We start from the raw sequence: 15,462 nt of genomic DNA on the forward strand, positions 1-15,462 counted from the left end.
TTCATTGCATCTAGTTTTTCACCTTTATTTAATGTATAACACTAAAATCTCAAGGTTTAAAGACATCTATGACTTATACCTCACTCATGTTGTGTAAGACTGCCATCTGATGGGCAAACACTAAATGCATATTAAAGGATGAAGTACAAATCTTTGTTGCACGAACAAAATGTGCTTGAATTTGGAAAAGATGGAGAGTAAATATAACAGAATATTGATTTTTGGTGGGAGTATTTTACAAACCTCTTAAAAAATTATTTCATTTCTTAAAGGTGCCAAAGAATGCATTGACACAATATGTTACATTGTTCTCTAATATAGAAGGTTTGTGGCTTTAATAAGTGCAAGAATGATCCAGAGTCAGTTTTACAACCCTAGGATTTGTCTTTAAAATGAAATGGTCTATTATTACTAGGGCTGTCATGATTATGAAATTTGACTGACGGTTAATTGCCTAATAAATTGTGATGATTAGGACGATTAATTGGCTGTTTTAAGACTTTGCTGGTTATGATGATTAACTGACTGTTTTATTGCTTTGACATTTAAAGGAACAGTATGTAGGATTGTGGCCAAAATTGATGTTGCAATCACAAAACTGGTGGCTACAACTGGTACTGCAATCACACAACTGGTGGCCAATACACAAAATGACAACATAAACATCAGTTGAGGGCTGCAACTCCACTTTTTAAATGAGAATATCCTGACCAGACCACTGTTGTCAGTGATATAAGTATTTGAAATGAAAATGATTTCTTAATGTCTAGTGACATATCAGGGCCATTTTATGATTAATTGATATACATTTCTTACATAATGTTCCTTTAATTCTCATACATTTTGTTTGTTCATTAAAAATTTTTACACATTGTTGTGATTATTTTAATTAAATCTTTTGCCAGGTTTACCTAGCAGTGAATATTAATACACATAACACATATTTAAAAGTAATTATTTAATGATAATAGTTCATACTGCTTATCAAAGTTTCGCAGCATTTCTTTTTAGAGATATGTGCAATCATTGCGGTGATCTGAAATCGTTGCGATGAGGACAAACAATCGCGATGAGACGATTATTTAATTATTGTGACAGCCCTAATTATTACCTTATTTGAAAGGGCCGTGAATAATAATAATGTTGAGCTCTGCTCTGATTGGCTGTTTCTCCTTCAGTAGCTCTGTGTGTGTGTGTAAACAGATCTTATGTTTGAGTATGTATCAGATGAAGATACAGATTTTGAGGAATAATCAATTGTTTGGAGATTGTTAATGGACGTTTCTGAGTGGTAAGTTTGTGTTTTTTCAGTATGGACCTGCAAAACGTAACTGTAACGTCAATAGTATAACAGGCTAAGCACTAGCATATAACATTAACTAGCATATAACATTACCTAGCATATAACGCTAACTCATCAGTCACAACTCTGTTTTTATCATTGTAACAACATTGTAATTAATTTAATTTTGTGGTGTATATCTGAACTGTAACGTCAAAGTTGGTGTTATGTTGATATTGGTCTGTTTTCCAGCGTTCTTTTGTATGCATGAAGTTTACATAAGGAGGAGGAAACAATCGTGTTTAAGGATCATGATATGTCATTACCATGTTCACGACTCTTATTATTCATCTATACCTACAGTAAATACAGTTTTACATTCTACTGCACCTTTAAATCACTATGGTGCCATCAATTCTTTTGGTAGTTACAGCATTGACAATGATGAAGTAATAGTTAAATACACGAGTGATGATTGTTATATTTCAGTGGAAAATACTGACAAAACACCCAGATATGATGACTTTGTATATATTTTATTGGCTAAGAGTAGACAACCACATTTTTTGACGACCATATAACAAACTAGATCAGGATTTCCAGCTATCTGATTATTGTTGAATGCTCTTGCATTATCTTTCACAACCAGTGACTTTGTCTGGATGACTAACTTAAGTGCAAGCTTGTTTTACTGCAAATAAAAAATATTAAATTAACACAGCAACTAGATAAAGCATTATTTCACATGTTGTATTAACACTGACACCTAGAACTCTGTAAAACTGGACTTTATGTTGTGAAATATTAAGCAGTAAGCAGTTATGTCACGTGTGACCGCATGCGTTTAAATATGTCAACAGGGGGCGCTAGGAAGAGACGTACAGCACTTCTAAAGGTATGTGTGGGTGGTGTAGTGTGTGTACTGGTGACTATCTGTTCCTGGAAGTGATGTACGTGTGCGTGTGTGTGCGTGTGTGTGTGTGTGTGTGTGTGTGTGTGTGTGTGTGTGTGTGTGCGTGTATCTGAAACTTACAGTCACTTCATCAGGACAAGAATCATCTTCATGAGTAAAACAGAAGTTTGTGGGTGTTGTGTTATATTATACACATTATATTACTAAGCCTGCTCAACAGTGTGTGTGTGTTGATGTTAGTGTAGGTGTGTGTGTGTTCTAGTGTATGTATGTGTCATGTTCTCGAGTTGCCAGCGGGCCCAAACTAAGTTCTACATGGTGTGTAAGCCAGATGACCTCACTGGTGGGCTCTCCATCCTCTGTGGGTCTGATGGGAGCAGCGAGGTTCCTGAAGTCATGCCGGAGTTTAAAGGCCACGGTGACGTCTCCCTCTTCCTTCTGTGGAATCACTTTAATGAAGAAGCCGATCTTATTGGACTTCCTGAAGGCCACAACACTAAAGACACCAAACAAGAATCAACAAATGATATCAGAAGAACTGATGTTTGCTTACACTGGAAAAAGTTTCAGAAGTGTTACCACTATTTATATTCAGCCCACATAAAATCTCGGTACTGACTGTAAAAGGATCATTTAAAATTTTAATGTCAATCCTTTTATCAGCAGTTGCCTTACAGCAGTTTCATCTTTCAGTTATTGACAAGCTATCAATGTCTGTCAGTATCCATCAGCAGATGAGAGTTGTTTCTTACTCTGGGTCATCTTGAAAGTCCTGAGGTTCTGCCAGTTCATCATACTCAGCAGCAGCATCTTTCCCTGCCAGGACCAACTCTTTTTTGGGCACCAGCACCTATAATACAGCAGTGAGTTAGGGTTCTCCAATGTGATTGGAAGAAAGCAGTGACATAAGATGGTTTGGCGACACATTTTAGTTTCCTTAAAGGGGCCATGGCATGAAAATCTGACTTTTTCCATGTTTAAGTGTTATGATTGGGTCCCCAGTGCTTCTATCAACCTAGAAAATGTGATAAAGATCAACCCACTAACTTAGTTTTGGTAAACCATTCTCTACAAGCACATGAAAAAAGTAATACCACCCCTTAATCTGCACTATCCAACCACAGCACTGCCATTTAGTGCAGAGAAAAGCACAATTGAGTTTTAATTGCAACAAACCACCATCATTGTGATCAGTGTTTGACTTTCATCAGCTCATTTGCATTTTAAAGGACACACCCAAAACAGCTAATTTTTGCACACACCTACAAAGTGTCAATTTTAACATGTTATAATAAATTATTTATATGGTATTTTGAGCTAAAACTTCACATATGTGCTCTGGGGACACAAAAGATTAATTTGACATCTTAAAAAAAGTCTTGTGCCATGGCCCCTTTAAGCCCGGTACACCCAAAAAATAATCAGGCTGAATTTGGGCCGATTCTAACCCTTACGACAATCCAAGATAAAGTCCTGATCGTCTTCATTGTTGAAGCGTTTATCTTATCTGATTTTCCTGTGGTGTCCGGTGTGATAAGAGTGTCTAAATCTGCTCAGAAGCACAGCGGGGCCGCATCGATTGATATGTTGAATATTTACGATATTAAAAATCTTGTTGTGTGACAAAAACCCACACTTTTTCATCATGTTTGTGCTCTCTCACATTTTGAAAATCTGATTTAAAAAAAAAGTGTGTCCCTCTATATCTTAATTTGGGGGCACAGCACAAATCAGTAAAACATAACCAATAGACACAAACACTACAGATTGGTTAGGCATGGGCCGGTATAAGATTCTGGCGGTATGATAAACTTTAGCAAAAATACCATGGTTTTACGATGTTGCTGTATTGCCATTGCAACACTAAAATGTGTTATTTACAAATGCCAGGTAAAAATAAAGCCTTTAAATTATAATATACTTTTAAACAGCTCATACCTTGTAGACGGTATCACAGAACATTTTAGTGGTTTTGAAACCTTCACTGTTTAAAACCTCGGTATACCTTGAAACCGGTAACCGGTAACCGGCCCATGCCTAGTGGCGGTGCAGACATCTTTTGATTAAGTAGGCTAAGGTAGAAGTACCTTTGCAGTGCTGTTTATATCATCTGGATCAGCCTCATCACAGGTGTACAGGGACACATGGGTGATGTTTTCAACCGGGTTAGTCAAAGTCAGTAGAACCTGACTCTCCTGTTTCAAAGAACATCCAAAAATCATTAATAGGTCTACAAACAAGATTTAGAGGCAGTGCTTCTCAAACTGAGGGGGTGTAAGATGGTGCCAGGGGGCATATTTTGTGTAATTAAACCTCAGAAAAATAAGTCTAATAACCAACAGAACTACGTTGTATAACTGTTTCGTTTAATTCAAATTTTAAGTTTTAGAAAGTTTTATGTCATAATTTTTCTTTTTGGGGTGCCACGAAGAGATGCAACATACACAAGGGGGGGCACGCCAAAAAAAGTTTGAGAACGACCCAAGTCAAATCATTTGAAGCAGTTTTTTATTTCTTTTAAACCAGAAACAACACTTGAATCTATATTGTTTAGATGAACAGATTTTACCTTCATATGTCGCAGGTTTGGAATGGACATGATTCTTACTTCAGGAATGTAGCTCCTGTGAGGCAAAACAAGATCACTTTCAGTCAATCAAACCTCACAGAAAAACAAATAACACGTCGTACACAAACACATCACTTACACAGCCACCAGCTGGATTTTGAACTTTATGGAGATTGGATTAAACTCTGGTTTACTCAGGTTGTGCTCACATTTCTAAAATGAAAAGTAAATGCAGTAAATGTAGCATAGATTCGTTTTTAACAAGTGTTTGTGTGAATAGTTTGGATGTTTGAACAGACCCTGCAGCGCAGAGAGCGTTTAATGAGTAGATGTTTGTGTCTGGGATGAAGCTGCGAAGCTCCCGCAGGCTGAAAATCCGGCTGTAACAGCCTCTGGCCAAGCGTCGTCACTGTGTTTCAATAAATAAATATACAGATTTACCACATTACACACACTAATCAGTCAATGAATACAATAAAAACCTATCAGAAGCATGAATAGGGGTGGGAATCGAATTTCAATTCCAATTCTGAAATCAGATCCTTTTTATAAAATGAATTGGAATCAATAAATTTGAAACGATGCCCAACCCTAGTCATAAAAAAATATCTGAGGTTATGTGATGTTTTGCTTTCAAAGCTAAAGTTTAAAAACTTTACGTGTACTCATGGGTATTTGGGTGGTAGCCCTGTGGTTAAGGAACTGGGCAGGATGACAGATTTGTAAGAATAACCCTGAACTGTACGGCTCTCTACGACACTGTGTTCATTTGTGTTCGGCTTTTCAAAGCAAATAAAGGACTGAACATGCAAAATAACTTCATCATCAGATATGAGACAAACCTTCAGGGAGATTAACAGGTCGGGTGTAATAATCTTCAGGGAGCGGCTCGACCTCATCCAGTGCCTGTGCTGTCTCTATACTGATCTCTTTTTGATCCTCTCCCTCTTTTAGTCTAATAAAGCAAAAAACATGAACAATCAATCCAAAGTTCTTGGTTCTCAAAATATTTCTGAACCATTTATTCATCATAACCCAAGCGTGACACTTACGAGAGGCCGTAGAGAGCACTGACCGGGGCGCCAGATCTCTGCCTCTGTAGTCGAGTTCCCAGGCCATACTTATCCTTTCAGACAAAAATACAACCAAATCAGTTCAGGGATTTTTTAGGAATTAAGGTCATGTTAACTCTTTCCCTGCCATTTCATCAATTAAGAAAAAAGGCTTCCCTGCCAACGACGAGTTTTTACGGTAATCCATATTTCCATTATTATCCAATAGGTGTCACTCTTACACAACTTATAAAACACTGAAGCATCCACTGATCCAAAAACAGTTAAAACTACGTGTATGTTTTGATCATCGATCTGAATCTGATCTCTAACAAAAGTCCTTCACAAAAATGCAATTATCTCAGCTGTTTGCTTAAAATTTGGTATTTTTGAAGAAACCTACCCATATTTGAGAGGTGATAAAAAGAGAGCAAATGAAGACAGGATGAAAAGTTTTTTTTGTTTGGGTCTCTTCTTTCATTTGATAACTTGTATGTTTATATATTTAAAGAAAAAAATGTTATTAAAAAAATATGCTGGCGCTGGCTGTTAGCTTAAAAAAAAACTGGCGGGGAAAGAGTTAATGTCCATCTGTGTACTGACACTGTAATGGTGTTTGATGTACTGTTAACAGGGCTTAAGCACAACCTGTCAAATCTAAAAAAATCTCTGACATCTATATAAACCATTTTGCAAGATGTGAACAACACTGATCCAGAAGTACTTCCTGTTATAGTTTTTTTTAACACTGAACAAAAGATTAATATTAGAACAAAATACAACCAACAGACAATTTAGAACTGAATCATGAATGTAAAATAAATGTGAACTAAAAAAAAATTAAAAACAACAGGAGGTGCTTCTGGACAAGTGTTGTTCACATCTTGCAAATAATTAAGATGCTCGGAATGAACGTCAACAACAGCTAAACTTCAAGTCTCATTCATCATATCAGCCCAACCAGAAGACTTTAAATATAACTTGTGTTTGTCTTATTATATCTCTGCCAACACAAAGACTCCAATTGTGAAGAGATTTGTAAGTAGCGGCAGTGAAGCTCATGTGATCAGTAAAGTCATTTATGAACAGAACATGCTGAACTGATAAGAGGACTGCGGGTGCCAAATAAAAGATCAAATCAAGTTGAATGCAAAGTGTAACAGTAAGAAATGTGGGGAAAATACCACTCACCACCACGTGAATAGTGTGTTGCTGGAGAGGGGTATAAAATATCAAAAATATCAGCGTGCACAGGCAAAGATAAAAGGAGAGAAAGAATCAAAGTGAAACAAGTGCATTCAAGCAAACATACATCTTCAGTGTTTTAAGACATGCAGCTGAAAGTGTTAATAATGCCATCTTATATTACAGGGTTAGAAATGAACCATGTGAATCATTACACAAATACAATGACAAACATATCAAATCTTAAATAGATCCTCATTATATACAAAGTCACATTTCAGACCCTGTTGAAATTAGACATTAGTCAGCGTTAATGCATGTGCAAAGAAATGCGCAAGTCAGTCAAAATTATGTATTATATCAAATGTATTATTCATTAGAAACTTTATTTAAAATGAAAATAATGGAAATATGCAGTAATTTAGTGTTGGTTTTTCGCTCTTTTAAATGCAAGGACTTTAGATGGCTTCCTCTTACTAGCTGCAATCATGTTAGTTAAGTGTGGCAGGTTGTTTATAGACACGTGTGTACCGAGAATGCCTGAGGCATGAAGAGGCGTCTTCTCGCCAGCTTCTTCCTATCTTTCTCCAGTTTTTCTCTCTGGGCCAGCTGCTGATAATACTCGATCAACTTGTTGATCTGATAAAACAACACATCATCTCACTTGTTAAAGGCCAACGCAAAATTGAATCATTTTAGGAGAGAAGATGGTTGTCTACATACCCTTTGAGCATGAGGGTTCTCAGGTTCCTGCCATCCTCCACTGGCTAAAGTCCAAAATTAAAGACAAGTTATTATTAGTAAATAGACATTTAAAGGGGCCATGGCACAAGACTTTTTTAAGATGTCAAATAAATCTTTGGTGTCCCCAGAGCACATATGTGAAGTTTTAGCACAAAATACCATATAGATCATTTATTATAGCAAGTTAAAATTGCCACTTTGTAGGTGTGTGCAAAAACATTTTGGGTGTGTTGTTTAAAATGCAAATGAGCTGATGAAGTGCAAACACTGATCATAATGATGGTGGTTTGTTGCAATTGTGCTTTCCTCTGCACTAAATGGCAGTGCTGTGGTTGGATAGTGCAGTGCAGTGGTATTATTATAATAAGAGCTCCTTATGACATCATAAGGAGAGCCAAATTTCAACGACCTATTTTTTCATGTGCTTGTAGAAAATGGTTTATCAAAACTAAGTTACTGGGTTGATCTTTTTCACCTTTTCTAGGTTGATAGAAGCACTGGGGAACCAATTATAGCACTTAAACATAGAAAAATTTCATGCCATGGCCCCTTTAAAACAACACAACAAGATACAGTATAAGGGAAGTTTTATTTTTGGGTGAACTATGACTTAAAATAGTATATAATATAGTGCACAACAAGTACATTTACCGCTTTAGTACACCACTAGAATATATGTGACCCTTGCTGGCAGAACGTACAGTGTAATTTTAAACAAGAGGCAAAAGAAAGTATAAAATGTAGATTTTGGCCAAAAATAAGCTTTTTAAAAGTACGTTAAGCCCTCGTCTAGCGATCTCAATGCTCTTAATAGTCATTAAACATCTAAAATGATCTTTATTTGTATGTTTTCTCAGAGATGTGCCGCCCTAAATCCTTAATCTAATACAAAGATGCATCCCAATCCACTTGTGCATGACCCCGATATATACACACAGAATTACAGAATTCACGCAGATATAATCCGTTATGTCTTAAGTGAATGTTTGGTTAACTGTTGGGGAGAAATATCTGATGTTTAACATTATATTTAATCCTTGCATTATACAGTAGATCTTAAAGCGGTTAGTCTCAATGTCAATCAAACAATAAAAGAAAGAAAAAAGTTGACATATATTTTTCCTATAGATATTGTTTTTGACTTTATGTGTTATATCTATTAGTTTTATCAGTGATTTTAAGGTATGGATGTGGGGATTTTGTTTCTAAACCTTAAAAAATCTTTATCAGGATTTTTCTCTAAATTGACTTTCCTTACTTTGTCAACTTCAAGCACATGTAGCTCTGTCATTTTTTGTCAAATTCCAACAAATCATACATTGATGTCAACATTTTTGAGAATTTGCTCATTCCGACTTATTTTTTCGACTCATATGTGACATGTCTAATAGTACATGCACCAATACTCACCAACAGATTTGTCGGCCATCCCTACATCTCTTGAGGTCCAGCGACAAAACCCACATGCCAAGTAATATGCCTTCTTCATAGTGGTTTTGGTTGGGTCATCAGGCAGTGGTGCTGGGATGTTGGTGGCTCGTGTAGAGAGGGTGTGCATACAACATGGACAGTCAAAACAATTGGCACACCTGAAATCCATATATTATATTTTTTATAAGAGCTGGAAAACATTTTCCTTAATGTAATTTTAAATCTACATGGAACATGAAATAACGTAAGTGGCTGTGCAAACATGTAAAATGGCATATAATCTCCAGGGATTATTTAGATATATACACATTTAAAAACAAAGGTGCTTCACAATACCATATAACCATTTTTGGCTAGAAAGGTAAAGGGCTTTTCATATTGTAAGGAAAATAATGGTTAATTCTAAGAACCATTCTTAATGTCTTTGAATGTCTTTCTATGACAGATGTGTGTTCACCTGTTCTTCTTGAGCTTGGCTTCAGCTGATGGCATGTTCTCCAAACAGCTAGGACAGAAGTGGGAGTCGACCTATATAACAGACATAACAACAACAATACAAACATTATAAATCAAGACAAGCTAATATGCTTCTGCACAAGATTTAATTGATACGGCGAGGCGAAATGGTTTTAAATGAAATAGCATCGTTTATTGTTTACAGCATGTTTTGGTCTCGACAGGGTGTGGTGGGTCATACGCCTTTAAACACATGAATACTAAAAACAACAAAGCATTCTTCTTTAAAGCCTTTATTAAACGTTTCACATGCAAGCGTATCTAGTACAAATAAATGATAAATACGAGTCTATTTTTTCTAAATTAGCATTTAGCTTTAGCAAGATATCCAATTCAACAAAAAGTGGGAGGTCCACTGTTTCCTGACCGGTGAGACAGCCAATTGAATAACACCGTTGGCACGTAATTAATGACAGATGTGTACATTAGCCAATCAAAAGACGAGAATACCGTCCACAACGACTGAAAGGCGGGTTCAGTATCATCAACAGCCCGTTAGCTTGCTTCAGCACGACTAACACGTATTGCTGTCAACTACATGTTACTTACTTCATGTGACACGCATTCCAGCGATCGCAGTTCACTACAATAACGGCAAAAATACAGCTGAGACAGCGGGACTCGAATCCTTTTCTCGCCTCGGACGAGATAGAGCACTTTGTCCGGCTGCAGTAGCGTCGCCATTTCTGTCTGTCTTCCTCCTAGTCAGTCATGAATTACGTCATTAACTACTGACCAATGAGTGTCTTGAAACTTGCGGCACTGCGCAGACTGATTTGGATGTTATCTGATCTTATGACATCAAAGTACCGCGAGAACAATTTAAAAACGGTACTTTCGAACCGCACTCGCGATACTTTGATGTCATCCATCGTTTAGATCCGTCTAGTGCCGTTTCTGAATCCGAAAGCTGCAGCCTCTTGATGCACACAGCATACGTCATCAGGTTTATTTAAGTTTACTAAGCATAACATTCAGAATTCATAAGCATATTTCAACAATTTACGATTAACTAAAAATAAGGCTGCAGCCTTCGGATTGAGAAACGGCCCATGTCTTTGTACATTAACATACTTATTCTCACATACGTAAACCTAATAATAACGTAAACCTAATGTCAATTTATATTTGTCTTTTTAATGAACAAACAAAGCGGAAAAAAACTGCACAGTGTAGTTTAACTATAAAAAGACATATTGTGATGATAAACTATATATATTATAGGCTATATGAATATGATATTATTAAAACATTCATAAAACATCAAATAAAATAAAAATGTTTAAAAAAAATGTTTGTGAATGATGTCTGTGTATATTTTGAACTTAGTGAAAGTGGTTGCATGTATGCAAGATAAGCTTCTTTCTGGACTTTATGACATCAGTGTTGCAACTAAGTTGTTGAAAGATGTCTGATTATCAAGCAAATAACAGCGTCTTTTTTGTATTATGACTTTAAGTAATCTATTATTCTATTCGAGAAACTATATAATACAGATGGTTTTTATTTATGTTCGAGCAGTGCTAATGTAAATGTTTATTGAGAAGAGGTTGGTGATGTTTTGTCTTGCTTACGTCACTCTCAGGTTATTTATCTCCAGCAGCAGAGAGAGAGAGAGACGACATTCAGACAGACACCACAGATCCACATCATCACCCTTATGGAAAACCCAAAGATCCCCTGGATCTTCCTCTTGCTTCTGCAGGGTCTTCTACATGAAGTTAGTGGACTATCCAACACCCAGGTAAATCATTTCTTATTTTACTAAAGCATAGGCTACGTTTGGTGAGCTATAAACAATTATTATTGCATTAGTAAACAATGATTATTAACGAAATCTTATCAAGTATTTGAATGTTACATTGAATCTTTCAAAATAAATACAAAATCAATATAATCTGTGTAAAAACACAATGCTATATGGACACGTGTATAAACTATAACGTGCGCATTTTCATCATGCGATAGCAGGTGGAACAAGTTGCCATAGAAACGGACAGAGGAAAAAAATAAAAATAATAAAAGATTCGTGTGTGGTTCTTATATTTAGAGATGTTTGCAACCCTTTAGTTTTTACGCCCTACCAACTTCTAGTGAGGCCAAGTAAAGGTAAATATTTACTTTGCCTTCTCAAACAGCTCTATGTGCTATAATAATAATATTCAAACATTTGTTTTCTAAAAATAGTACATCACAACCAAAGACTTTAATTTTCTTTACACTGTTTGTAGTCAAATTCCGTTTTCTCTAACCATTTCTTTAACATTCGCCTATCTTCATAAATAAATGGGGTGTTTGGGGTATTGCACAACTTTGGCCGAGAATACAAAGGTCACAGCAATGTTTAAATAATCTTTTACATAATTCTTTAAAGATTTGTGTAGTTTTGTTTATGTAATAAAAACTCAAATCAGCTTTCCAGTTTGGCATAATGTGTATTATTTATATACGTCTTAGGTTTGTAACCCAGGTGTGACAGACACCATATTCAACTATGGTGCTAAAACAATGAATGGGACACAATACATCCCATTATCTCGGTATGCTGGGAAGTATGTCCTCATTGTCAATGTGGCAACCTACTGAGGTCTTACCTTCCAGTATTTGGGTAAGCATACTTGTGCACAAATGTGCGTTAACTCAAATAGCGTTTATACATACACTACACACATCTCTCATGGTGACTTCACTACTTTTTGCACAGAACTGAATGCACTACACGAGGAGTTACGAGGCGTTGGATTCACTATCCTCGGCTTTCCCTGCAACCAATTTGGAAAACAAGAACCTGGAGAAAATTATGAAATTCTTCCTACAATAAAGCATGTTTCTTTTTTAAATAGCTCTTAAAAATCAAGATCTTACTAAAGGTTTCTTCATAGCGATGCCATAAAAGAGACATTTCTTTTTATTTACTTTTTATAGTCCACTACACATAACCATTTGTTAAACAGAAGCTTCTTCAGATGTTAAAGGTTCCCTATGGATCCATTCAGCCTAAAATGGTTCAATGGCAAATGAAGACATATTTTATGCTACTATACAACTAGTTTTTATAAGTTCTGTCAACTATTCACAGGTCAAGACTTAAAATAGTAGGTTGAATTGTCTTGCAAAATCAAGTTGTTTTAACTTCATGCTGCATTTGTTTATAAAATGCACATGAACATTGACATGTTTATAAAACTGATCTTGCAATTCTGTTTCAGAAGCCAAAAGTTAAATTAATCAGCCATTTTTAATAAAAAATAAAGAGCTTTCTTCAAAAACAAGTTTAGTTAATGGTTAAGATTAAAGACTGTCTAAACTTTAAGCAGTGTGCCATTACCATCTATCATCTCCTTTAAATTACTGCACACATATCATATATCCCAAACCTAAAGGCTCTTTTAGTTCATCTGGGCTGATATCTGAAGCCACTTTTCTATCCGCTTAAACTCCCGATTTATATTTCTTATAGACAGACCCACGCTGAAAGACATTTCTCCTTGTCTTCATAGGCATGTTCGTCCAGGCAATGGATTTGTTCCAAACTTTCAGTTATTTGAGAAGGGGGATGTGAACGGAAACAATGAACAGGCCCTTTTCACATTTTTAAAGGTTGGTCATTGCTCAATAAAGAATATGACACAATGTGATTAGATGCTACAAGACGACACAAAACGTTGCAACAAAATTTCATTTGATCAAGCAGAGACTAAGGTGTGACCTCTTTCTCTCTCTCTCAGAATGCTTGCCCACCTGTAGGAGACAGCTTTGGTGACCCTACCAACAGACTGTTCTGGCAGCCACTCAGAATCAATGATATCAAATGGAACTTTGAGAAGTTTCTGGTGGGTCCAGATGGCAAGCCGATAATGAGGTGGTTTTCCAGAGTAAATGTGTCTGAAGTGAGAGCAGACATCTTGAAATATTTCAGTCAAATTGTCCAAAAGGCCCAATAACTATAAAACCCATAACAGTGTATTCAATAGTATGTTCTCCTCTCTCTTTCTCCAGCTTAAACTGATAACATTTAACGTGTAAGATTACATGTGTGGGCCACATCTAAAAATGTAAACATCTATGAATTAGATTAGAGCATTAAAATAAAACTGTCCGTCCAGAGGCGGTAAGCAGCAGATGAAGGGATGGGTTTGGAGATTGGGTGTGTTAATGAAGGGAAGGCTTGAAAACAGACCCTGTGGTGCCTGACCGGAAACTGAAGGTCAGTGAGAAGATCTTTAGTGCATTCAGACTCCTCTCTGACTCCTCAGTCACGTCTCATCTCCTAAACAGATCGCTTCAAGTTGCTGCTGCCAGTCTGGATGTTTAGCAAATAAATATGGAATGCAAAAAAAAATGTTGTCCTCTGATTAATGTCTGTCAAGGTCAGCTATCAAACTTTCTTCATAAATGTGACATCCAAGCTAGACTTAACTTAATATTCTGTCCAGAGGCAACCTTTAGCTTTCAGAGCATTTACTGCACTGGTTTTAGGGCGAAATCACATTTTAAGTGAAACCCTGCCTGTGATTTACTGATTTCCAGTGGCGGCCAGGGCCTTCTCTTCCGAGGCGGTAAAAAACCTAAATGTGTGTTCAGTGCGTCATGCGTGTGGCTCATCATGTCAAAGTATGTGTTTGGTGTGTCGGGGGAACCTACGTGCATTGCGTGTCATGTCGGAGTATGTGCATGCTGCAGTCGCTTCAAAAGGGTTTATGATAAAAGAGACACTCACAAAAACTTCTTAAGACACTAACTTAAACTCGAATTACACACAAGATTAAGCGAGTAGCAAACATGAGCATTTCTTTTATCATAAACTCTTACAAAGCCTCTGTAGCATGCGCGTATTTTGACATGACACGTAATGCACATAGGTTCCCATGATGCACCAAACACATATTTTGACATAATAAGCCACACATGACAACTTTTTCACGATTTTCGCATTTTGCTGGTTTCTACATAAAGAAAATTGTGTGAAAATACCCATACGACAAAAATTAAATTTCTCTAGCCAAAAATATGTTTTAAAGGAACACGCCCAGATTTTGGGAATTTATCTTATTCGCTGTATTCCTCAGAGTTAGATAAGTGCATACATACCTTTCTCATCTCTGTGCGTGCTGTAACTCTGTCTGACGCAGCCCCCGCTAGCTTAGCTTAGCACAAAGTCTGGAAGTGAATGGCTCCAGCTAGCAAACTGCTCCCAATAAGTGACACAATAACGCGAACATTTTCCTATTTATGTGTTGTGATTTGTATACTCACACCGTGTACAAAAAACAAGGTGATATGAGACACAGCGATCTTTTAACAGTACATACTGGAAACTATGTTGTCAGAAGCACTGCTACTTGGGTAAGCATAATTAAATATATTTTTGAATTAAAAAATGTATTTAGTTTTAACCTTCATATATCAAGATAAATTATATTTCAAGGGGCAAGAAATACATTTTTAATTTTACAACCCATACAGCAAAAATATATATTTTTTCCTGGCCAAAATATAAAAGTTTATGAAGTATATTTGTGCAGTTGAAAATATATTTTATTTGAACCTTTTTAAACCTGTTGTTACAGGTTATAACAAAGTTTTTTCCAATGTGACGTGAATATAAATGCTTTAAATTATATAAAAACGGCCAAAAATACATTGGTGAAAAATACATTTTTGTAAACATATTTCTAAATATATTTCAGCAAAAATATTTTTTGGTCATTTCTGTATTTTTTGAAATATATTTAAAATTGTATTTGAATTTTTTTGCCATATGGGTATG

General features: G+C 36.1%; 2 protein-coding genes across 3 annotated transcripts; one reads left to right on the forward strand and one right to left on the reverse strand.

The window, feature by feature from the left end:
- Nucleotides 1-1,799: 1,799 nt before the first annotated feature.
- dctn4 (dynactin 4) lies at nucleotides 1,800-10,417 on the reverse strand. Of its 2 annotated transcripts, XM_055178914.2 has the most exons (14): nucleotides 10,242-10,417; nucleotides 9,634-9,704; nucleotides 9,156-9,334; nucleotides 7,725-7,768; nucleotides 7,533-7,640; nucleotides 7,008-7,028; nucleotides 5,817-5,890; nucleotides 5,607-5,719; nucleotides 5,064-5,173; nucleotides 4,904-4,977; nucleotides 4,765-4,819; nucleotides 4,283-4,390; nucleotides 2,948-3,045; nucleotides 1,800-2,691 (listed from the first exon to the last, which is right to left on the reverse strand). In XM_055178914.2, exons 1-14 carry the CDS (start codon nucleotides 10,374-10,376, stop codon nucleotides 2,454-2,456), a joined length of 1,428 nt encoding a protein of 475 aa, XP_055034889.1. In that variant the 5' UTR covers nucleotides 10,377-10,417; the 3' UTR covers nucleotides 1,800-2,453. The 2 variants fall into 2 exon arrangements, with proteins under 2 accessions (XP_055034889.1, XP_055034890.1); XM_055178915.2 differs by lacking the exon at nucleotides 7,008-7,028 and having other exon boundaries at nucleotides 10,242-10,416.
- Nucleotides 10,418-11,125: 708 nt separating this feature from the next.
- gpx3 (glutathione peroxidase 3) lies at nucleotides 11,126-14,034 on the forward strand. Its single transcript, XM_055178916.2, has 6 exons — nucleotides 11,126-11,146; nucleotides 11,278-11,436; nucleotides 12,150-12,300; nucleotides 12,397-12,514; nucleotides 13,193-13,292; nucleotides 13,421-14,034. Exons 1-6 carry the CDS (start codon nucleotides 11,141-11,143, stop codon nucleotides 13,634-13,636), a joined length of 750 nt encoding a protein of 249 aa, XP_055034891.1. The 5' UTR covers nucleotides 11,126-11,140; the 3' UTR covers nucleotides 13,637-14,034.
- The last annotated feature ends 1,428 nt before the right edge of the window (nucleotides 14,035-15,462 follow it).

Source organism: Misgurnus anguillicaudatus, chromosome 16 (genome assembly GCF_027580225.2).
Source record: "Misgurnus anguillicaudatus chromosome 16, ASM2758022v2, whole genome shotgun sequence".
Taxonomy (NCBI): domain Eukaryota; kingdom Metazoa; phylum Chordata; class Actinopteri; order Cypriniformes; family Cobitidae; genus Misgurnus; species Misgurnus anguillicaudatus.